This window comes from Lotus japonicus, chromosome 4 (assembly GCF_012489685.1).
Source record: "Lotus japonicus ecotype B-129 chromosome 4, LjGifu_v1.2".
NCBI lineage: Eukaryota > Viridiplantae > Streptophyta > Magnoliopsida > Fabales > Fabaceae > Lotus > Lotus japonicus.
In genome coordinates this window covers 32,369,784-32,395,353 of record NC_080044.1, presented here as the reverse complement: position 1 = coordinate 32,395,353, position 25,570 = coordinate 32,369,784, and the positions used below count along the sequence as shown (strand labels likewise).

The 25,570-nt window shown below is 38.2% G+C and overlaps 1 protein-coding gene across 1 annotated transcript; it reads right to left on the bottom strand.

The window, feature by feature from the left end:
• Positions 1-14,577: 14,577 nt before the first annotated feature.
• LOC130714253 (truncated transcription factor CAULIFLOWER A-like) lies at positions 14,578-24,891 on the bottom strand. Its single transcript, XM_057564145.1, has 8 exons — positions 24,400-24,891; positions 22,436-22,514; positions 20,609-20,673; positions 20,415-20,514; positions 20,066-20,107; positions 19,882-19,923; positions 14,998-15,113; positions 14,578-14,892 (listed from the first exon to the last, which is right to left on the bottom strand). The coding sequence occupies exons 1-8, from the start codon at positions 24,582-24,584 to the stop codon at positions 14,796-14,798; spliced, it is 726 nt and encodes a 241-aa protein (XP_057420128.1). The 5' UTR covers positions 24,585-24,891; the 3' UTR covers positions 14,578-14,795.
• Positions 24,892-25,570: the final 679 nt, after the last annotated feature.

Genomic DNA, 25,570 nt, shown 5'->3' with positions numbered 1-25,570 from the left:
AACCCATGAGTTAGTGTCGGTCAATACAACACAACTCGGAGTTAGTGTCGGTCAATACAACACAACTCCACCAACAAGAATACACAAGGGTCTAGTGTCGGTCAATACAACACAGCCCAAACTACCAGAGCACTAGGTGTCGGTCAATACAACACGGCTCCACAACACTCCCAAGAGTACTAGAGTACTCGGTGACTTTCAATCATCACCATAGCTCACCTTAGTGGCTTTCCCAATTCCAAAACTCTCCAAACCCACAACAAAAGTCGACTTTTCCCCGTCTTTCGTAAATATTTTCCCCTCCAATTCTCCTATGATTATTCATTTAGTAAAAACGTTTCGAATTGAATTAGTCAGGTTATGAGTTTATTTCTCAAAGTCTAAGCCTCCCAAAGTCTCTAGTTTTCGAAATTCTATTCATTCTAGGTTTTCCGAAAACCAACCACCCAAAAGAAGTTTCCCGGAGAAAGTCTAAGAATTCCAACGAATACCAGCAAATGACTAAGTCTCAAACCCCTCGTTTGAACTTGCCTAGGGTTGTTCATCCAACCCAAAATATCAAAGATCACCAGATCAATGAATCTCCACTCCGAAGTTGCGTCAAAACGCTCAATTCAACACATCATCAATATCATAAGTTATGAAAACAATCATAACAATAAATCATCATCATAAACAACATCAGATAAAGCATAAGTCGAATTTATCGACGCCTATCATGCAATCATAGCTAATATATGTAAGTTGCCCTAACCTCGAGCTGATCCAGCTTCACAAATCAAATCTCCTTCACAGGAATGCCTTGAAACTTCCAAAGTTCCTTCAACTGAACCTCGGAGGAAAAACAAAGCAGAATCCACACAAACTCGATTAGTTCGATCGCATTACAATACATAAACGATAGACAAAGCATTAAAGCTTCAGAATACGACATCCGGGTATGAAAAGACAAGTTTTCGAAAACGAAAAACTCCCCCCCCAAGGAAATAACCCACAGCCTCAAAGGAAAAAGAGCTCCGGCTCTTTTTCTTCGATCAAATCAATTCACAAGGTAGTTTTAGGGTAAAACTAAGGCAAAGAAACTGTCAGAACAATTTTCGGACAATCGGGTCGAAATACGGCTATCCAGGGGCATTTTGGTCCAAAATAAAGGCTCAAAACTTCAAAGTTATCAGTTCTGAAAACAAATTTGAAAGCATTGATCCTCATGACATCCGTGACAACAAATCCTAAAGGCACGAAGTCAGATTACAGCTTTTTGACAATAAAGTTTCGAAATGTGAGACAAAAAGGGTTTTGAATCAGTTTTTCAGATCCTTATCAACTGAATCACAATCAGCGTTTACTGACAGAGGTTTTAGGCTCTTGGGAACCTAGAGAACATAACCCAAGCAAGAAATCGAAGAAATCAGACAATTTTAGAAAAAGCTCAAAACTGTGAGCACAGAAACGACTTCAGAAACGCAACAGAAACAGTAATCAGAGGTAGGATTCATGCTAGTTACCTCGATACCTAGAAGTAGGGACGAACTGCACGAAGATTGGTCAAGTTTTCGCGAAAATCTTCTTCTCCCCCAAGCTCCTCAAACTCGCGGCCTTGTGTGGTGTTTGTGGAGATATTTTTGAAACTTTAGCTATTTATAGGCAGGCGAAATCGCGGGAAAATGAAAATTTCGCAATTCCGATTTTTGCAGCACGATCACCGAGGAATTCTAAGAGAGATTCTGGCGTCAGAATTTCAGAACTCAAAACAAATATCTAAGATTTGGGAAAAACGATATCTAAAATCCGAAAGGCGGTGTAAGTTAGTCTGTCCCGAAAAACTACTTTTTGCTGTGATGCTCAAACGACAAAACTTTGTACTGGAAAAAGATTGAAAACGTCGAAACAAATCTGGCAATGCGGACGGAAACTTCGTTAGTAGTCCCGAATAGAAAAAGTCTTCATCCATTGCTCGAATCTAGGGTTTCGAAGCAAAGAAATTAGCGTCGGCGAACTTCCGAAAAGTAAATACTATCGTGCGTACAGTCCAGAGTTCCGAAATGAAACGCTGGTCGAAGGAAAAATAAAGAGAATCTTTAAATTTTCCAAGGATTCGAAATCTCACTTAAAACGTTGCTCTAAAGCGAAATTAGCCTATTCTGGACACGCTCGCCATAAGGCAAGTGTGCAGACGACTCGCACTTGAAGGTATGAAAAACGGTAGAAAGGGGGGGTTTGAATAACGTTTTCAATATAAAACTTCCACCTTAAAGATTTAGACAAATCTTTCGAGAACTTAAGTGCTAAAGAAAAGAGATAGAAAAGCACACAAGGATTTTATCCTGGTTCACTTGATAAATCACTCAAGCTACTCCAGTCCACCCGTTAAGGTGATTTCTTCCTTCTTAGAATGAAGGCAATCCACTAATCAGGTAAGAGTTACAACTGCACTTGAAACCTACAAGTGACTAACAATTACACTGACTTAGCTCACACTAAGATTCACTCTCTTAGTCTTCTCTAGGATCCGATCAACCTTGATCTCCTAAAGGAACTAAACAAACTGTTTATCAAAGAATTGTTTACAAGAGATTTGCTTCTAAAAAGCTAATAGTAAACTCAATGAATTTCAGATGAAAGAAAACTTAGAAGATTTTAAATATGTCTTGCGCGTATGTATTGCTTCTAGCCGTTTCTTTCAGTCCTCAGCCTCTTTATATACTCCAAGGATTAGGGTTGAGCGATGCATGGGAAATGCTACCGTTGGAGGGCAGTTCTGGAAAATCCAGCTTCTGCTGTGGCTGAGAACGTTAGGTAGGTCGTCAGGAAGGTACAGTAGCTTTTGTACTTGGATAGCGACGCGACCTTTAAACCTAGGAGACTTCTGATCAGGGGAATGCTTCATATTGGAACTTGTGAAGCCGGTTGATCAGAGTCAGAGGGAAAGCACAGATCCTCTGACCATTGTATCTTCTGATTCTGAACTCAGAGGGAAGAACATGGCCTTCATAGTTTCTTGCTTCTGGACTTCAGAGTTTCCACTATTCAGCTTCTGGATCTTCAGAGTCTTCTACACCATCAGAACATCTGAGCCTTTAGTGTTTCTTGGTTATCAGACTTTCTGGATCTTCAGAACTTCTAGTGACTGAGTCCACATCAGAGTTTGTATAACTTCAGAACTTCTGAAGCTTTTCCACTGTTCATACTGAACATGGTGAATGCGAAAGCGTTGCTTGGGTCACTCTTTATACACAGTGCTTCTGATTTGTGTGAGATTGAGTTGAGGTCAGAGCCTGTAAATAGCACACTCAGAAAAACACGTTAGAGTACCACAATTGTTCATATCAAAAGGTTAACTTGTAATCATCAAAACATAGAGTTGTACTACTAGATCAAAACTTGATCTTACAATCTCCCCCTTTTTGATGATGACAAAACTAAGATTTTTGATGAACAATTCTTAAACATTAAACTGAATTCACTCAGAGTTTAGAGATATAGAATAATACTTATCCTGATGTGAATAGTTTATCTTGCTCATTCTGAATTCAAGTCACTGCTTGATTCTGAGCTTAGCTCCCCCTGAATCTAATACTTGATGAAAACGTTAGTAAAGTCTAGATTCTGAGCTAAATAATATAAGAGTTCAGAGTGAAAAACTTATGACATAGATGAAAATCGAGTAATCAGAGCGCATAAGTAATCAGAGTCATGGACAAGGTATCAGAGTCTTGGGTATCAGAGTCAACTTATAATCACTTCAGAAGAAGTGAAATGTATTCCTTGTATTTGCCCAGTGACACATCTATGGTCATGAAGGTGGAACTCTTAAAATCTCCAAAAGAAAAATAATTCACACTAACACATCTTACACATCAAAAACTGGGTTTACTCCCCCTTTTTGTCATAAGCAAAAAGCTTGGGGTGTGAAAAACTTAGCTTGAAGTATAAGGTACTCCCCCTTAGAGAAGGTCTAAGTTTAAAGGAAATGAAAACGATGCAAGAATCAGAGTTAGGCGAAATAAAGAGAAGAGTTAATGCAAGAGAAGAACGTTTACCACCGGTCAAGGGAGTAAAGAGAAGGGTCAGTTACCAAGAACTTAACCTCGAGAAACCGTAGGAGCATTAACTTTTAGAGAGAAAGTGAAGCCTATATAAAGCGTTGGAGAGAAAGGTAAGCTTCACACCTCGAACAATTTTCAGTAAAAAAAAATGGCATCATACATCGTAGCACTAGAAGAGCTGAGGAAGAAGGCCTTTGAAGAGGACTTGTTCCTTAACATCAGGCATCCAGAGGGTGCAACTACCATCGCGGAGCTGACACGGACACTGCTGGAAGAGGACCTGCGTCCAGAGTTGGAGAGAGACCTGAAGGAATTTCTTGCCTTCGTGGAGGAGGTGCAAGAACTCAGCCGGCTTGAACTCAAGCTGCTGGAAGAAAAAGAAATCTTGGAAGAGAAGCTCAAGACTTCAGAAGAGATTCTGGAGAGGGATGAGCTAAAGGACAGGCTCAGCAACATCCAGCATGTACTGGAGCGTCTGGAGAAGGATAGGTCAGAGCAGCGCCAGGAGTGCAGAAGAATGAGGAGGGATCCTTCATTCTAGATTTTATGATGTAAAGAAATATGATGAATAAAATAAAAAAAATTTTGCAAACATATGAGACACAATTATATATAGATATGCAAATAGAATCACAACCGAATAAAGAGAATAAATAAATAAAAGGAAACAGAGTTTAATTAAAACAACGTTAAAGAAAAAGAAAAAAAATGAAGAGATCCTAAAAACTAAGGTTTGTCAGATCGTCGCAGAAGTTCCATCATCATGTGCTTCATCTCAATCAGCATGGATTCATGAATGTCAAGACGTTGTTCCGTGATGTCGAGTCTGGATGAGCTTGACTGAGTAGAACTGGAAGGAACATTCTGAGCAGCTTGAGGATCTGGAATGGAAGCAGAAGCATCAGGAGTAAACACCAGGTTGCTTTCAATGAGAAAGTCTGAGAGCAGCCTCCCAAAAGGGATATATTTGATTGCAGACTTGATGGAGGCAGTGGTGCGAGACTTCCGGATGCATTCCTTCAAGTAGGAGAACAGGAAGTAGGGAAGGCAGATCTTCTTCTGGTCTTGGATGAAGAACAACATCACCTTCTGGTTGAAGTTGATGTAGTCTGGAGAACTGTCCTTCGGTCTCTGGTTTATGCAGTGGAGCAGGATCTTGTGCCAGATCCTGAGTTTGGGGTGAAGGTCCATCACCTTGTAACTCGTCTTGCCCGGTTTGAAGGTGGTGTACAGGGCCTGGTTGATTGTATCCTTGGTGCTGGGTTTCAGCTTCGATTCCGTGAGTTGGAACCGATACCCATAAGCAGTATCTGCACCCAGCAAGTTCACGAAGGACTTCTCCGTGATGATGATCTTTCTGCCAAGAATATGAGATACCACCTGAGTATCATCGCAGTCGGCGTGCTTCCAGAATTCCTTGACCAATCTATCATACACCGGTCCTCGAAGTCTGTTGAAGTAATTTCCCCAACCTTGAGCTTGGACTTCAGGACGAAGATCATACCCATTTGTAGCCAGGTTGTCGAGGTTGAATCTCCATTCTGCCAGGACTTGGAGTTCCTCAGGAGGATATACACAGTGAACGGCACAGCCCCGTTCTGCAACTGGAACACTCTGTTCCTGAGCTTGAACTTGTTCTTGTGTCGGATTCTCAGGGCCCCTTTGACCCGTTGCCAGACCAACTACCATGTGAGGGAACTGAGGTGCATCTGCAGTAGATCTTCTGGTTTGTCTCACCATTTTTGAAGTGGTTGAAGGTTTGAGGTAGAAGATGAAGGTTGAAAGATGAAGAGAGATCGAGAGAGAAATCGAGAGTAAGCGGTTTTGAAAAGCAGAGAGAGTGCGAGAGTAAAAACCGGAAGTGAAAGAGAACGTGTGTGTATAGTGGGTTTTATCAAATAACCGTTGTTGATTCAAAAAGCACTTTAAGATCAACGGTTGAAAATTAAAGATAGAGAGTAACAGTAAAATACACAAATCACACACAGGAGAGAAGCACATCTACACGCAATCATAACAGACTGTCACACGGGCACAAGGAACTATGCATCAGAAATACTGACACATGTGTTGTTGTCTCAGCTTCAGAGTCAGTACCAGTGGGTACACACACTCTGATTGAGTTACCTTCTGGACTAGACATCTTCTGATCAAGAAGTATCATAGTCAGAGGTTCTGATCCATCTTCACTCTGGACAAAAGTCCATGTTCAGATTTTTCAGAATAAAATTAAATCTATCCTCTGCTAAGGGCTTTGTAAAGATATCTGCCCATTGATGGTCAGTATCAACAAACTTCAGAAGAAGTACGCCCTTCTGTACATAATCTCTAATAAAGTGATACTTTACCTCAATGTGCTTTGCCCTTGAATGCAAGATAGGATTCTTACTCAATGAGATTGCAGCAGTGTTATCACAATAGATTGGGATATTGCTCTCAAGGATCTGATAATCCTCCAGCTGATGTTTCATCCAGAGCATCTGAGTGCTGCATATTGCTGCTGAGATATATTCTGCCTCTGCAGTTGATAGTGCAATGGTTGATTGCCTCTTGCTTGCCCATGAGACTAGATTGCTTCCCAGAAATTGACAATTTCCAGAAGTACTTTTTCTCTCTGTTCTATCTCCAGCATAATCAGCATCACAATAACCTGAAAGCTTATACTCTGATGTTTTCTTATACATCAAGCCAAGGTTAGTGGTGCCTTTCAGATACCTTAGGATCCTCTTAACAGCAGTTAAGTGGGTTTCCCTTGGATCTGATTGGAAATGAGCACATAAGTGAACACTAAATAATATGTCTGGCCTAGATGCAGTTAAGTATAGAAGTGAACCTATCATGCCACGATAGAGCTTCTGACGTACTTTACCACTTTTATCTTCTTTCTCCAGAATGCATGTAGGATGCATTGGAGTCTTGGCCACTGTAGATTCCAGCATATTGAACTTCTTCAGAAGTTCTTTAGTGTACTTGCTCTGATGGATATATGTTCCTTCTGGTGTTTGATCAACTTGTATTCCCAGAAAGTACTTTAATTCTCCCATCATACTCATCTCAAATTCAGCCTGCATCATCTCAGAAAATTCTTTGCATAGAGATTGATTAGCAGAACCAAATATAATATCATCAACATAAATTTGCACAATTAAGATATCATCTTTATAAGTCTTGCAAAAAAGAGTTGTATCTACTTTACCCCTTACAAACTCATTCTCCAGAAGGAATGAGCTAAGTCTCTCATACCATGCTCCGGGAGCTTGCTTCAGACCGTAGAGTGATTTCTTCAATTTGAACACATGGTCTGGTTTCTTCTCATCTTCGAAACCTGGGGGTTGATGAACATAGACTTCCTCTGAGATATAACCATTTAGGAAGGCGCTCTTTACGTCCATCTGATGTAGAACTATGTTGTGATTTACTGAGAAAGAGATCAACAGTCTGATTGCCTCCAGTCTTGCTACTGGAGCAAATGTTTCAGTGTAGTCTATTCCTTCCTGCTGGCTGTAGCCTTGAGCAACTAGCCTTGCCTTGTTTCTGACTACATCTCCTTTCTCATTCAGCTTGTTTCTGAATACCCACTTCGTTCCAATAACATGGACATTCTCAGGCTTCTTCACTAAGCTCCAAACATCGTTCTTGGAAAATTGATTCAGTTCTTCTTCCATGGCCAGAATCCAATCCTTGTCCTGAAGAGCTTCATCTATGGACTTGGGTTCAATTAAGGACACCAATCCTTTCAGACTGAGCAAGGTCTCTTCAGAGGGTCTGAAGGCAGATCTGGTTCTAACTGGTTCGTCTTTGTTGCCCAGAATCAATTCCTTAGGGTGAGCTGCAGTGATTCTGCTCTTCTTCAGAGTTTGTGAGTTAGAGGGACCAGCTTCTTCCTCTGGTTCATCTTCCTCTGGCTCATCTTCCTCTGGAGCTTTGCCTTTGTCAGAAACATTAATGCTTAAATCTGCAAACTTTTCAACTATCTTTGACTGGTCAGAGTCAAGCTTATCATCAAATCTAACATGAATAGATTCTTCAATAGTCTTAGCATCAGTATTATAAAATCTAAAACCTTTAGATCTCTCAGAGTAACCGAGTAATAGACACTTAGAAGACTTAGCATCAAATTTATGCAATCTATCCTTAGTATTGAGAACATAACAAACACAGCCAAAAGGATGAAAATAAGAAATGTTGGGTTTTATGTTCTTCCACAATTCATAAGGAGTCTTATTCAGAATTGGTCTCACAGAGATTCTGTTCTGAATGTAACATGCTGTATTTACTGCCTCTGCCCAAAAGTGCTTAGCCATGCCAGTTTCTTGGAGCATGGTTCTAGCCATCTCCTGAAGAGTTCTGTTCTTCCTCTCAACAACACCATTTTGTTGAGGAGTTCTGGGACAAGAGAAATCATGTGCAATTCCATAGGAATCAAACAGACTCTCAAACTTATCATTCTCAAACTCTCCACCATGGTCACTTCTGACACGCACAATCCTACAAGCCTTCTCGTTTTGCACTTGAGCAATGAAGGTAGAGAACACAGCATGAGACTCATCCTTGCGGGTTAGAAACTTTACCCATGTCCAGCGGCTATAGTCATCAACGATAACCATCCCATATCTCTTGCCACCTATAGACTCAGTTTTCACTGGTCCAAAAAGGTTGATATGCAGAAGTTCCAACGGCCTTGAGGTTGAGACAACATTCTTTGCCTTGAAAGGGACTTTTGTGAATTTGCCTTTCTGACATGCTTCACAAAGAGCGTCTGAAGCGAACTTCAGATTGGGTAAGCCCCTGACAAGGTTTAGCTTGCTCAGCTGAGAAATCTTTCTCATACTGGCATGCCCTAACCGTCTATGCCATACCCACTGCTCTTCATTAACAGACAGAAGGCACTTCACATTCTGAGCCTCCAACTCAGATAATCTGATCTTATAGATGTTGTTCTTCCTCTTGCTGTTAAACAGAACAGAGCCATCGATCTGACTTACAGCCCGGCAGGACTTTTGATTGAATATAACATCATAACCCTTGTCAGCTAATTGACTTATAGACAATAAGTTATGTGTTAAGCCGTCTACCAATAACACATTATCAATGCATGGACTACTATCTACACAAATAGTACCAGTACCAACAATTTTACCCTTTTCATTTCCTCCAAAGCCAACTTCGCCTCCAGGCTTAAGTTTCAGCTCTCGGAACATACGCCTTTCTCCCGTCATGTGACGCGAGCATCCACTGTCCAGATACCATGATTGGTGTTTCAGTGGAGCTATCAAGGATATCTGCAACATAGATAATCTTGTCCTTAGGTACCCACTTTTTGGGTCCTCTCTTGTTAGTTACCCCAGAAGTTCTGACAACTTTGGGTTTCTCAACATGATAATGTAAAGGAATTTTTGCATGATATTTAGACATAGAGAAAGATCCCTTTTTAAGAGGATGTTTAGCAACTTTAGCAGGTACAGGATCAGGCAATATGGTACCAGAGGGAACAAAGCATTCATACAAGGATTTAGCTTTAGACACAGAGGGCTCATTTCTAATTGGTTTAGAATAGCCAATGCCATGCATTCCATTTCTGCTTTCGCCATAGATCATTGAAGCCATTAAGCTTCTATCCACGCTTTTAGCTAGGAATCTTTGAAAAGACTTTTCATACTTAGATTCATTTCTACAATCAGAGGCATCACATGCAACAATTTCTTCTAACTTACCAATTTGGTTCTTAAGCACAGAGTTAGAATTGATCAAGGCATGATTATCATTTTTCAAATCAGAAATAATTTTCTCATGTTCAGAAGGAGTCTTGGAAACAGCAGATAAGTTCTTTTTAAGCTTCTTATGCTTAGACAATAAGGAGTTATACTTATCCATAATATCAGACAATGCATGTTTTAGTTCAGAGGTAGAGAAAGAAGCGAATACCTCATTTTCATCGTCTGAGTTAGGATCTCCTTCTGATTCCGAGTCAGAGTCAACAGCTTCCTTTGACTCTGCTTCCTTGTCTTTGACAATCGCCATGAGTCCTTGGACTTCACCATCAGAGTCAACATCCTCTGACTCTGATTCATCAAATGTCACCATCAGACTCTTCTTCGTCTTGAAGTGCTTCTTTGGCTTCTTGTCTTTCTTCAACTTTGGACAATCACTTTTGTAGTGCCCAGATTCTTTGCACTCAAAACATGTGACTTCCTTGATTGAAGACTTCTTCTGGCCTGAGGACTCATACTTTCCTTTTGCCTTTCCAGAGCCTTTGAACTTGCTCTGCCTGTGCTTCCAGATGCGGTTGAGTCTCTTGGAGATCAGAGTCAGCTCATCTTCATCAGAATCTTCTGATGCTTCTTCAGATTCCTCTTCTTCAGCTTGAAGAGCTTTTGACTTCTCAACCTTAGCCTTTTCAGATTTGGATTTCAAGGCTATGGACTTTTTCCTCAGATCTTGCATCTCTGAGCGCTTCAGCTCATGGCATTTCAAAATGCTGATGAGTTCTTCTAAACTCATATTCTCAACGTCTCTCGTGAGCTCTATTGAAGTCACCAAAGGCATCCAACTTTCAGGAAGACACCTGATGACCCTTATGACATGATCTTTTGTTGTGTAGCTCTTGTTGAGAGGTCGTATGCCAGCTACAAGCAACTGAAATCTGGAGAACATTTCTTCAATGGACTCATTTGGCTCCATGATGAAGGATTCATACTTTTGGATCAAAGACAATGCCTTTGATTCTTTGACTTTCTTGTTTCCTTCATGAGACATCTTCAGAGATTCGAAAATGCCTTTTGCAAACTCACGATCTGTAATCTTCTGGTACTCTTCATAGGAAATAGCACTTAGAAGAATTTCTCTTGCTTTGTGATGTTGTGAGTACAGCTTCTTTTGATCTGCAGTCATCTCTGACCTTGGGATCTTCTTGCCATCTGCATCAACTAGACGCTCGTAGCCATCCACAATAATATCCCAGAGATCTGCATCGAAACCCAGAAAGAAACTTTCCAGTCTATCTTTCCAATATTCGAACCTTTGACCGTCGAACATAGGAGGCTTTGCATTGTAACCATCTCTTTGAGTTTCACTGGTGGTGGCAGCCATTGTTTTTCACACCGGCCCGGATCACTGAACACTGTTAGGTGTGGTAATCAGAACTTGCGCTCTGATACCAATTGAAGGTATGAAAAATGGTAGAAAGGGGGGGTTTGAATAACGTTTTCAATATAAAACTTCCACCTTAAAGATTTAGACAAATCTTTCGAGAACTTAAGTGCTAAAGAAAAGAGATAGAAAAGCACACAAGGATTTTATCCTGGTTCACTTGATAAATCACTCAAGCTACTCCAGTCCACCCGTTAAGGTGATTTCTTCCTTCTTAGAATGAAGGCAATCCACTAATCAGGTAAGAGTTACAACTGCACTTGAAACCTACAAGTGACTAACAATTACACTGACTTAGCTCACACTAAGATTCACTCTCTTAGTCTTCTCTAGGATCCGATCAACCTTGATCTCCTAAAGGAACTAAACAAACTGTTTATCAAAGAATTGTTTACAAGAGATTTGCTTCTAAAAAGCTAATAGTAAACTCAATGAATTTCAGATGAAAGAAAACTTAGAAGATTTTAAATATGTCTTGCGCGTATGTATTGCTTCTAGCCGTTTCTTTCAGTCTTCAGCCTCTTTATATACTCCAAGGATTAGGGTTGAGCGATGCATGGGAAATGCTACCGTTGGAGGGCAGTTCTGGAAAATCCAGCTTCTGCTGTGGCTGAGAACGTTAGGTAGGTCGTCAGGAAGGTACAGTAGCTTTTGTACTTGGATAGCGACGCGACCTTTAAACCTAGGAGACTTCTGATCAGGGGAATGCTTCATATTGGAACTTGTGAAGCCGGTTGATCAGAGTCAGAGGGAAAGCACAGATCCTCTGACCATTGTATCTTCTGATTCTGAACTCAGAGGGAAGAACATGGCCTTCAGAGTTTCTTGCTTCTGGACTTCAGAGTTTCCACTATTCAGCTTCTGGATCTTCAGAGTCTTCTACACCATCAGAACATCTGAGCCTTTAGTGTTTCTTGGTTATCAGACTTTCTGGATCTTCAGAACTTCTAGTGACTGAGTCCACATCAGAGTTTGTATAACTTCAGAACTTCTGAAGCTTTTCCACTGTTCATACTGAACATGGTGAATGCGAAAGCGTTGCTTGGGTCACTCTTTATACACAGTGCTTCTGATTTGTGTGAGATTGAGTTGAGGTCAGAGCCTGTAAATAGCACACTCAGAAAAACACGTTAGAGTACCACAATTGTTCATATCAAAAGGTTAACTTGTAATCATCAAAACATAGAGTTGTACTACTAGATCAAAACTTGATCTTACAGCACTAACTCCGAAAGCAACTACGCATCATTCCTCAAGCAATTCCTGAACTTTCTTCTTCATTAATCTTTCTCAAATATCAAACTCCTGTCACGCTTACACTGATTCTACGCGTGAGTCGGAAGTTAACTTGTTCTGAAAATCCAGGTCTTACAGTTTTGGATTGGGGAAAGCCACTGAGGTGAGCTACGGTGATGATTGAAAGTCACCGAGTACCTTACGTACTCTTATTGTTGGGGTTGTGTTGTATTGACCGACACTAATCCCTTGGGTTCTCTTGTTGTTGGAGTTGTGTTGTATTGACCAACACTTAGTGCTCTTGTTGCTTGGGCTGTGTTGTATTGACCGACACTAGACCCTTGTGTACTCCTGTGGGTGGAGTTGTGTTGTATTGACCGACACTAACTCCGAGTCGTGTTGTATTGACCGACACTGACTCTGGCTTTGATTTTGGGTTTTGTTATTGGAGTTGTGTTGTATTGACCGACACTATCTCCGAGTTGTGTTGTATTGACCGACACTAACTCTTGGTTTTGATATTGGGTTTTGAGCTAAACGCTTGTGTGGTGAGGACGATTCGATGTTTGGCTAACCATATTGCGTCAATCGGGTGAATAACGGGAATGGTTCACCTGTGCATCTCATGGTGAATAACGGGAATGGTTCACCAATGCATATATGATGAATAACGGGAATGGTTCATCATACGGTGAATAACGGGAATGGTTCACCAAGGATGAATAACGGGAATGGTTCATCCAGGATGAATAACGGGAATGGTTCATCCATAGTGAAGAACGGGAATGCTTCACTTGTGGCGAACGGGAACGCGTCACAATCCGGATCATATTGATTGCATTTCACGCATACATTCATTCTGACTGGGATTGTGTGCTGTTTGATTTATTGAAGCATTGTTAGAGCCATAACATGCTAGGATTATCTATATGTTTATATAACAACATATATATCTATACCCCATATCACATGTTGAGTGTATATCTACTTTATTCCGTGAGTTGACCCTAGCGCCTTGGCTCTGGTTTCATGTTTGTGTTTGGGCGGTCGGCCTGCTGCCAGATGTCGACGGTGGATTGGGATTCGATGGTCTCTCCCTCGGGGAGGATCAGGTTTGAGTTGGAGGACCGTACTGACGAGCGTGGACGTCTGACGGAGGGAGTTCTACGACGCATGGAGCTGAGCTTCAACTTGCCAACTTCAGTTCGCTGTGGACTCGGTTATGTGAGCAGTACTGGAAGGGTAGGTTTAGGCAGGCGTCATATTTTGTGTAGAGCTCTGATTCGTTTTACTTTTGGGACAGAGTAGGTTCCCGATGCATGGCTTTTTGTGTGGTTCTCTTGCTGAGGATCACAGAGAGTCTGTCGGACTATAGGGGTCTTTGCTTAGGCCATTTTGAGGCCGACTTTCTCCTAGTGGGTTGTAATTATAAACTTTCTTACTCACACTTCTGGTTCTGTATATATTTGCCTACGGGCACACTACTTTGGAGTCACTGCGAGTGCGCGTGACGTGGAAGTGCAGCTGAGGCTGTACATGTTTATATTTGATGTATATTGGTTAGTTTAGTGGTTGAGCTATGTCTTTATTTTCTATTGCTTGATTTAAAAGGAATCAAACGGAAAAAAAAAATACCTGTTTTCCGCGTAAAGTTTATTTTTTGTTACTAAAGTGGCACCCGGAAATCGGGGTGTTACAGATACGTTGCTTTCATGCGGTTCTCCTACGAGGGAATCATAGGGATAATATCGAACTTATGGAGTCATTTGCTTACACGATTTAATTGTCCAGTCTAATTCTCTTTATTCTGGGTTGTAAATGTTGTCGGCATCTATCGTTACTTGTCTTGGTCCAGGTCGGAGATATATTTACTACTGTTGGGAGTATGCATAACATGTTTTGAAAATACTTTGAAAACAACCTTAAAGAAAATAACATTTATTTCTAAAATGGTTACTATTGTGACCCTCAAAAGTCGAAGCGTTACAGTTTGAATTTCTATTAAACAAAACGTGGATCCACGTTGAAATCAACGTGTCAAATTAATCCACTTTAAATACAACATAATAAATTTTAATTTCTTCATTTACACCTGAAGTACTTCAGTCAAATCACATTACTATTTCCTCCTACTAGAAACATGTACTAAATAGCTCAAATTTCATTATATGACTTGTCTTTGAGCAGCTTAATTGCACATAGCAAAGCTTAGACATTGGAAACCTAGCCTTAGTTATAATCAAGTTATAAACTTACAACACACTAATTAATAAGGTCTTCAAATTAAAGTAGGGAAAATTACCACATGACATAGAGGCCAGATCTAAATATTATAATATGAGATGGCTGCAGCTAGTAAAGTTTTCAAAAGCATCCAAGGTGGCAGGAATACAAAGGTTCCAGAGTCAGGTCAAGCTCATTCCTGCCAACATCTGGAGCATGATCTTCACGGTAATTGCCACTGACAAAACAATATTCATTGAAAGTAGCAGTTAGTAGCAGAAAATTTGAACTTAACTAACGAAGATGTGACAAGATAATTAATATCATGTTACAGAAAAGTTACCCCATGTTCAAAGTTGGAAGTGGCTGTTGCATTAAGAAAGGTGCATTAACTCCATGGTTTGGATGATCCCATTGTGCGTGCTGCTGCTGGGCTGCAATCTTTTCTTTCTCCTTGATCTAATTTCAAATCACACAATATAATATTATATGTTGGTTTTACAAACACATGTTTAGATCAAGAGTGTGTATCAACCTTCCATGAAATAGGGCTATATATATATAGATAACATGCATCGAGCTCCCATTTCTTAGGGATGACAACCACCTCTTGGTTTGAAGTATCAAGGAGGTGATTAATGTGAATTTTTCTTGAATTTCATAAGCAAATAGTAACATAGGAATACCAATTATGCAAGGCCTTGGAAATTAATTGATAGCCTAAGTTCCATCGATCATCTCAGAGAAAAAGTGAATTGCCTTGAGGTGAATATGTCTTTAGAGAATTGAATGAGCTTGCACCCTCAAGACTTGGAATCAAGATGTTTTTGGTGATCTGTACAAGCGAAAAAAAGAAGCAGTGGCTAGACTAAATGAACTTGAAAAGAAGGCGGAGGAGTTCCAACTTCAGGAGAATGAAATTGCCCTGAGAAAGGATAGTGGTGCTGAATTTTGGAAATGTGCCCACATGATTGAATCACTTATGTATCAAAAATCCAGAATTAATTGGGTGAAGATGGGTGATGCTAATTCAAAGTACTTTCATGCGATGGTGAATTATAGGAGAAAGAAAAATGCTCTTCTTGGTTTACTTTTGAATGGTGACTGGGTGGAAGACCCTCCTATTGTGAAGGAGGGGGTAAAAAACTTCTTTGCTCAAAAATTCAGAAGTGAAGGGTGGTCACGTCCGAGACTGGATGGCGTCCCGTTTAAGTCTTTATCTGAGGTGACCTCGAGTCTGTTGGAGGATGAGTTCTCAGCTGAAGAAATTAAAGAGGCTGTTTGGAGTTGTGCAAGCGACAAAAGTCCGGGACCTGACGGAATAAATTTCAGGTTTATCAAAACTTTCTGGAATTTAATGCAGGATGATTTTATGAGAGTAGCTGCTGAGTTTCATAAGAATGGGGTGTGGCCCCGGGGAGCTAACGCCTCTTTTTTAGCTCTGATCCCAAAAACAAGCTCTCCTCAAGGTCTGAATGAATTCCGCCCGATCTCCCTAGTTAATTGTATGTATAAGGTGATTTCCAAAGTTCTTGCAAACAGGATCAAAGGTGTGATTTCTGATGTTATTGATGACTGTCAATTTGCTTTCGTGGGAGGGAAGAATATGCTTGATAGTGTTCTTGTGGCGAATGAGGTAATTCATGAGGCGAAGAGAACGAAGAAACCAACTTTTGTTTTAAAAATTGATTATGAGAAAGCGTACGATTCAGTTGAGTGGGGTTTTCTCTTTTATATGCTTAGACGGATGAACTTTGGTGAAAAATGGGCGAGTTGGATCAGAGGTTGCCTAGAGTCCACATCTGTTTCTGTGTTAGTTAATGGAAGCCCCTCAGATGAGTTTAGAATGGAGAAAGGCCTTCGTCAAGGTGACCCATTAGCTCCGTTTCTGTTTATCATTATTTCAGAAGGTCTCAACGGTCTCCTCAAGCAAGCTGTACAAAATGGTCGTTTCTCCCCTTTTAAGTTTGGAACAGCAGATGGTCCTATGGTTTCCCTCCTACAATTCGCGGATGACACTATCTTTATTGGTGAGGCGTCGATGGAGAATATATTTGTTGTGAAATGTGTGCTGAGGTGTTTCGAGTTGATAGCTGGCTTGAAGGTTAATTTCTCTAAAAGCAAGATGGCAGGTGTAAATGTTCAGAATAATTGGTTTATTAGTTCAGCTTCTATGTTGCACTGCAAGCAAATGCAAATCCCCTTTGTCTACCTTGGTGTTCCGGTGGGAGGCAATCCCAGGAGACTCTCTTTCTGGGACCCGATGATCAGTAAGCTGCGAGCGAGACTATCTAAATGGAAGCAGCGACAATTATCTTTTGGAGGTAGGATCTGTCTAATTAAAGCTGTCCTTTCATCTCTCCCTCTCTATTATTTGTCTTTTTTTAAGATGCCTTCTGGGATTATTGCTAAATGCAATAGTATTTTGAGAAGATTTCTCTGGGGAGGTTCTGAAGGTGAGGATAAAATTGCATGGGTGAGATGGGAAAAAGTATGTAGGCCAGTGAGTGAAGGTGGTTTAGGCATCAGAGATTGGAGACTTTTTAATTGGGCTTTACTTGGTAAATGGAAGTGGCGAATGATGATGGAAAAAGATAGCCTTTGGTGCCGAATTCTGAATACTAAGTACAATGGAGGGGTTTCTCATAAGGACTCCTGTTGGTGGAAAGATTTGATGTCTGTTTGTTCGGGTCCTATTAATGGGAGGCGGTTTGATGAGGCTGTTAGTAGGAGGATAGGGGATGGAAAATCTGCATTATTTTGGCAAGAGGATTGGTGGGGAACGGGTGTCTTAAAGGACAATTTTCAAAGGTTGTATATTCTTTCTTCCCAAAAGAATGCTTCAGTCTTTGATATGGGGGAGTGGAGCGATGGGGTCTGGCACTGGCGTTTTTCATGGACAAGAAATCTGTTTGACAGAGAATTACAGCGGGTTGATGAGCTTAAAAGACTACTTAGAAGCTTCTCTCCTAAAATGGGGCAGGGCGATTCATGGGCTTGGATAAAAGAGGGCTCTGGCTCCTACTCTGTGAAGTCAGCATATGAAGTACTTCAAGGGGATGTCCTGGAGGACAAAGGGAGTCTCTTTAATAATCTGTGGCGAGCTAAAGCGCCCTCTAATTCGAGAGCACTTGCTTGGAGGGTCCTCCTTAATAAAGTGCAAACTAAAGTTGAATTGGTTAGAAGAAATGCCATCCCGACTAATTCTGGGATCTCATGTGGATTGTGTCTATTGGAGGATGAATCAGTATCTCACCTCTTTTTCTCCTGCTCAATAGCTTGGAAGGTTTGGATGAAATTATGTAGATGGCTTGGGGTAAGTACTGTTTTACCGATGAATGTCAGAGCTCACTTTCTCCATTTTGGTTTCATCTTAGGGGCAGGGAAGAATATGAAATGTGTATCAACTCTGCTGTGGATTGCTGCAATATCCTCTTTATGGTTTTATCGTAACAAAGCAATTTTTGAAGGTGGTGTGGTGGATGTTGAAAAATTACAGAACTGATACAATTTAAAGTTTGGCTATGGCTTAAAGCTAAGGGGAGGAATTTCCAGGCCTCTTCTTCAGATAGGATTCTGAATCCTATTTGTTGTATTACAGCTTTGTGACTGCTATTCTGTGGGGACGTTTGATATTGCTTGAATCCCTTGTCTTTTTGGTACTGTTACTGGCTTAATATTCTTAGGCTTGGAGTTGTTGCTATATTATGGTGGAGCTAGGTTGATTTGTTGGGGGATTGATACCATGCCTTGTTTTTACTAGCTGCTTTGTTGGTGTAAAGGAATCTTTGCTTGATATAGTTGAAGCTGTACTGCTAAACTGGCTTCGGGTGGTAGTGCTATGGATTTATTTTCATTCAGTTTCAATTAGTGGGTTGGTTTTGTAATTTCTCCTTGGAGGTATTGTTATGGCCTTCTAAAATATGTACTCTTTTTCCTTTTCCAGGTTTTTCCCAAGGGGGTTTTCCTGGGAAGGTTTTAATGAGGCATATTTTATTATGCTGTGCTTTCAAGGAGGAGGGGGTTTATTCCTGACATGTTTTTTCACTGTTTTTTGCTTCTTTCTTACTACTTTATCTTTCTTCCTCTTTGTATTGGGTTGAAGTACCCCTTGTACTTCATTCAATATATTCATTTGGCTTATCAAAAAAAAAATTGGCAAAGCAATGGTGAACATCTAGCTAGTTTTTCAATTCTGGCTAATTGAGTGGGATATATCCAAAGTTTCAAATATTTTTGAATAGAGTTTTAAATTATTTACACCTCTATTTTTTTTCCATCTCATTTTCCTCACTTTTTTTTATCTCTCTTATTTCTATCACATTATTAGAAATCCTATAGAACCACACACCAAAAAACCTTAGGCTTAAGGCAATGGGTGTGTGTTCTTTATTATATATACACTTGTGCACTAGTTGATCTAGGCAATGTGGGACTTCTTTGATTCACCACTTGTTATCTCTATTACTCTCCCCTCAAGTGGGACTCCATTTTTTTTTTGCCTTTGCCTTTGCCTTGTACTCCAGCGGGAACATCCGTGGTCGTCGAACTTGTGCTCCTTCGTCTGAGTCTGCCTTTCGACTTTCTTTATCTGGGCTAGTACTCCCGCGGGAACATCGGAGTTCCTTGGACTTGTGCTCCTTCGTCTGAGTCAGAGGCCTTGACTTGCTTTGCCTGGGCTTGTACTCCAGTTGGAACATCCGTGGTCGTCGTTACTTGTGCTCCTTCGTCTGAGTCTGCCTTTCGACTTTCTTTGTCTGGGCTAGTACTCCAGCGGGATACAACTTTCTTTTCTTTTCTTTTTTTTTCCGTTTTTTTTTTCTTTTTGAAAGCGGAAGTCATGGCTTGGATCAGACCTGCTCTGATACCATATTAGAAATTGGGATGCCTATACTGAACCACAAAAGCTAGCTCAAGAGTTGAGGTTTGCACTACCTCTTATAAAGGTTATCTATGTTTTATCTTTATCCAATGTGGGACTTCTAATACATATCACCTTCATATCTTTCATTTCTTCCTTTTTTCCTTATTGATTGACGTGTTGTTAAGGTGTGAATGAAGATTTTTTGTTTTTTTATAATTAAGCAAATGAAGACTTATTGTATATAATAGTTACAAAGAAAGAATCATTAATTAGGATTAAGTTACACTAAAAAAGTGGAAAAGTTATGGTTGCCCAGTAAATAGATAAATAAATAAATAAATAGTTAAGGATGATCTTGCTCACCTTTTTTGCAAGCATGTTATTCTGCTCCTGAATCACTTTCTCCTGTCGTATAATTTCAAGGAGAGCACATGTCAGTTTCTTGGTTGTGTTCTCTAGCTAGCAAGACACGTAATCGAACATGTTCTCCTTCAACTACTCGTTATAACTTATAACCAAGTTGAGATAAGATTGAAGCAGTTCGTACCTTTTTCTGAAGCTCCGAAATGGACTCGTACATGAGTTGGTTCTGTTAAAATTTGATTGTCAGTTCCAACGAACCCACCAGATAAATTATAGAATAATAGTGCTAGCATCAGCTAGTCTTCTAATCACATACTTCAATATATTTATTGTGATTGAATTTTATTTTTGAAAAATCAACACATTTTTTAAAAGAGAGAGAAATGTGTTGATATTTTAAAAGATATATAAACTGATCACAACAAGTACGTTATAGTATGTCTTTAAAAGAGTGCATTGCTACTTAGTTCATTATTAAAGAATACAGGTAAACTAAATCTTTATAAATATATGGGGAGTTGTATTATATGTACTCTGCGTGTACGAATGTGCTTGAGAGCAGTATCTAACTGCTGCTCCAGACTCTGAAGTTCTTTGAGACTCATTGAACCCAAATCTTCTCCCATATAGTGCCTGTTCCGTGTCATAATAATTCAGTTAGAGAGTGGTCATGAATGAATTTAAAATCATCACTATGTCATGGATAATTAGTATCTTAATTAGATACCTGTGGTTCCTCTGCAAAAGGTCAATCTTTGCCTTGAGTCTAGTATACTCAATAGTCCAATTTCCCTGCACAGAACACACATAGCTAGCTAATCAGTTCCATAATATATATTTTATTTTTTGAAAGTTCCAGGGAAAATGGTTCTCTACAATTAGTTCCACTTGTGTGTTTGGTCTAATTTTTCCAAACTAATTTATGTTCAAAAATCATTTATATATATATATATATATATATATATATATATATATATATATATATATATATATATATAGTACCATTTGAGTAGAGGTTCATTACGTAGTATATATAAAAAACAAACCACACTAAATATGAAGAAAAAAGTTTAATATGTAAAGAGAAGAGTTTAATTATATTAGTATTAAAATGTTTTAGACAATTATCAAATAAAATCCATCAATTTAATTAATGATAAGTCAAATAAAATTAAAGAGGAGCACGGGTGTCCTAAATCCATTACAAATTGATGAATTAAAATCCATCCATGACTAAATTTAAATTTAAATTCAAAACAATTTTGAGACTTGGGTACTCTTTTTCCTTCTCTAGGGTTTTTCCCATTGGATTTTTCCTAATAAAATTTTAATGAGACCCTTTCTCAAAGTCTTTTTAAATTGCAATTTAGAGATCCATGTACTTATACTGAATTGATACTTTAGTAAAATTTTGTTTCAGCTTTCAAAAAAAAATCAAAACAGCTCAAATCATATATATTTAAATAAAAATACCAAATAGTATTGGAAAGCGGCACCACTTGTGCTCCTCATTAATTCATTAGACTTACTAAAAAAAATCTAAATAGAAACAAAACTAGAATACCACTTAACCTTTTTTTAAAACAAAAAATTCATAATTCATTGAATTAGAAGAACAGACAAAGTCTTACATCAAAGCCATATATAGCTAAGGCAAATTTACTAAATCCCACAAATCATAGCACCCTTGCTTAACTAAAGCATTAGAAAAATGATTAGTTTCCCTAAAAATGCACCCAATACTACTAGTATACCACTAACCATGTTTTTACTTTTAATAAAAGGTAATATTTCGCACATGTTATCCACAATATACTTCTCATGTCTTAAAATCAATTTGCAAGAAAATTAAACCATTTTCTTGTGGACTAGATTTTTCTTAATTCATGCTAGATAAAGTAGGAACACATAGATATGTCTTTTTGTTCTCATCACTTTTATATAAACATGGATCATTTGTTGTCCAGGTTTTCTCAATGGGATTTTTCCTGGTAAGGTTTTAATGAGACATGATTTTTTTAATCTGTTCTCAAGGAGGTGGTGGGTGGTGGGTTTCTTCAGTAGTAGGAGGATCTTTCTTCTTGTCTGGTAAAGTTCATTTTTTTAGATTTTCTTTCTTTTCTTCCTACTTGAATTGGGTTGAAGTACTTATTATACTTCATTTTAATATATTTCATATGGCTTATCAAGAAAAAAATGGATCATGTGTAGTCATATTCTCTACAACTTTTTACTGCAAATTCTTGGCCCTTAATTTTTATATAAATTTGTTGAAATTGATTCAAATTTGCTCAAATATTTATACACTTATTATTTTGGTGCTACAGAGGTTACAGTGGCAGCAGATAAGATCCAAATTTTAAACATTATACTTTGTCTATTGTGAATCAAGAAAAATATAATTCAAAAGTCAAAAGAGCTTCTTTTTTTAGTACATAAGAATCATATTATGTATAACATATACTGAATGTTAGTATTAAAAATAGTAAAACAGTTTTTATCATAGTCAGTCTACTGTAGAAGTTTCTAAAACATTATAAATCAAATTACAAACCTGTGATTCAGAATCATTTGCAACTAGCTGTCTCTCTGCATAGGCATACCTTTCATAGCGCTCCAGTATCTTCTCCATGCTGTTATTGATATGGGGGAAAAAGACAATTATACATTCATATGACACCATTCAACAATCAGTATTATTGACTTCAGCCCTAATAAACACACACACATAATTACTCAAACCAAGTATTACTATAAAAGGTTATTGGAGAAAACCAACAAACAAAGGCATGCTTATAACTCCAATTCTCAAATTATAGCCTGCTTTAATTTGATTTCATTCTAGCCGGGTGTTGAGTGCTGGATGAAAAAATGTTAAATTCAGCTAATATGATATCTGTATTGAAAAATTCATATGGTAATTTTCTTGTTAAAAAGTTATGGTAATATATTTTCTTAAACAACAATTGAACTCTCACTTATGAAATTTAACTAAAATTAAATAGCAAAATGAAGTCTTACCCCATAAACTGAACTCAAAACTCCTAATTGTATGAGTTCAATAAACTTTTGAACTCATACAATTTTGACATACAAAAATCCCCACAACAAGTAAAATCTGCATCGTGTTGAAAATTAAATAATAAAAGATGCACACTAACTATGTATATAAATTAAGAAAAAAATATTGTATATCTTGGATATGAATTTTGTTGTTTTTTTTTTCTTTATGTTCTTATAAGTTAAGAACTCATGTTAACTAAATTTTTTGTATCAATGAAATCAGAATGAATAAACAATTAATATATTAATTTTAATTCCCCTAAAATCCTATATAATAAAAGAAAGCCTAATCATGAATATTTTTTCCATTTTTTATGTAAAATTATATACTACACTGATGATACCTGGGTTACAAACAATCAATCAGTATAAAGTTAATGAAGCATCCAATCAAATTGTAAGAAACTAGAAGTTCATTTTCTTTAATTCATTGACACGGAAACTGCAACCCTCTCAGGCTCAGCTGAGAGACTGGACGAGAATAATTAGTCCTGATTTAACAGAAAAGCATACAACATTCTGAAAAGACATAATGAGCTTCAAAATGAACACGACAATATCTCTGTAAAATACGTGTTGATCAACTAGGTTACAGCAAAAGAGAAATAAAAGCTTCATTTAGTTAAAAGAAAGAAAGAAAGAAAATGATCATCGAAAGTACAAAATACCAAAAGCGAGATGAACTTGACATGTAACTAAACACTGTCACTCCTTCTGACGCGGTCTCCAGAATATTAAACACCATCAACGGATTAAAAGCCAATAAACAATTTTTATTTAGAAATTAAACAAAAAAGTTCTATTTTTCCCCGTAGTATCAATGTGTAAGTATAATTTTCTAAACCCTTAAGTGTAGAATCTGTGTATCAAAAAGATTAGTGATGTACAAAGAAATTGTTTATCTTGTTTAGACAAAAAAAAATATGTATCAACACTCACTGCTGTTGTTTATCTTTTTATCTTCTATAATTATCTTAATGAATTCAGATAGCAATAATATTTATGCACAATCATAATACATGATAAAATCGTTTCAATCAAACTAAAAATCCGTGATTTCAGAGGGTATATGCAAGAAGAAGAAAGTGTTTTCTCGTTTCACGAGTATTTTCAAACCAAAACCAAACCCTTCTCTCAAGTACAAAGACGGCAAAAAAAATAGGTATAGAAATTTTACAAAAAAAGAAAACAAAGAAGCTCGACAATTTCTAAGTCAACTAGAAAATAAACAAGTAATATGTGTGTATAGATATCACTTGTTGTACCAAAAAAAAATAGATCACTTGCACTTTCCTCAGGCACACTGAATATATTGCATGTGAGAGAGAGATCTATGAATTTTATGTGATACAATGTAAAACTTTTACATAGAAAGGTTAAGACATAGAGATCTAATAATTTTAGTATGATATAGTGTGTGAGTGTAGTATATAGTATGAAAAAAATGTATATTACCAAGAATCGGTGGCATATTCAAAGAGCTTTCCTTTGTGGGAGAAGACAATCAAAGCGACCTCAGCATCGCAGAGAACAGAGATCTCATGAGCTTTCTTGAGAAGCCCAGCTCTCCTTTTGGAGAAAGTTACCTGCCGATTGATCTTGTTCTCTATCCTCTTCAGCTGAACTCTACCCCTTCCCATGATGATGATGATGTTATAACTGTCTTTTTTTCCTTTCTTAATTTATATTACACTTTGATAGCTAGCTTCTCTTACCTAGCAAATTACTCTTACCCTTTTTTTGCCCAAGAAAAACCCAATCAAGTAATTAAAAGGGAACAAACCCCAGTAATATGCTCAAAAACCTTGCTATTATAGCCAAGCCAAGCCAAACCGACTGATAGAAGAGAATAATAATAATATTAATTTATATATGGGTCTTTCTTCTTCTGGACAAGTATATGGAGAAGGAAGAGGAACCACACTCACACTCAGTGGTAGTCTGTCTATCAATTACTCTATTATTATCATCACACGAGTTAGATTGGGGTTTGGGAACAACCGGTTTCTGGTTTCTGGTTTTCGAAAAACCGGTTTCCGGTTTTGGTCATGTTGTGCTGTCGATAGGTGATTGGTCAATCAGATAGCCATGTTGCTGTCCGTGCTAACTAACAGCCACACATACTGATATGATATCTCTACTGCTTTTTGAGTTTCTGCTTTTTGGCCTTCGGATTCTCTAAAATAATAGAATAATTTTATATCGATTAACATCTCATTTTCACTTCTTAGTTCAATCAGAAGAGCAATAAAAAATGAGTTATATAATTTGTGATGTGATAAGAAATATAAAAAAAGATATAAAAATAAATGTGTGCAAATAAGATGAGAGAAATAGTTAAATGTGAACGAATCATGAGTCAAAATAATATTGTGTTCACACATATATCACACTCACACCAAGTAAAATATAAGAGATGAAGAAATATGATAAATTATGTAAAAGAAAAAAAATGATCTGAAATGAGATAAGAGAGAAAGTGAAATAATTTAAATAATTAAAACTAGCTCCATTCTCTATCTTCTCACTGGCCTGAACTGAACACTCTGGAGTGTCTGATGGTCTAAACAGTGTCAATGTCGTACGGAACCACCCAACGTTACTTACGTGCATCTCTCTTTCCATT

Excerpts from the sequence above, each read along its gene's own strand:
- LOC130714253 (XM_057564145.1), bottom strand. The coding sequence starts at position 24,584 with ATGGGAAGGGGTAGAGTTCAGCTGAAGAGGATAGAGAACAAGATCAAT. Across the intron at positions 19,924-20,065 it reads TTTCGGAGCTTCAGAAAAAG|GAGAAAGTGATTCAGGAGCA; the intron begins GTACGAACTGCT and ends ATTATACGACAG. Across the intron at positions 15,114-19,881 it reads ATAACATGCTTGCAAAAAAG|ATCAAGGAGAAAGAAAAGAT; the intron begins GTGAGCAAGATC and ends ATTTGAAATTAG.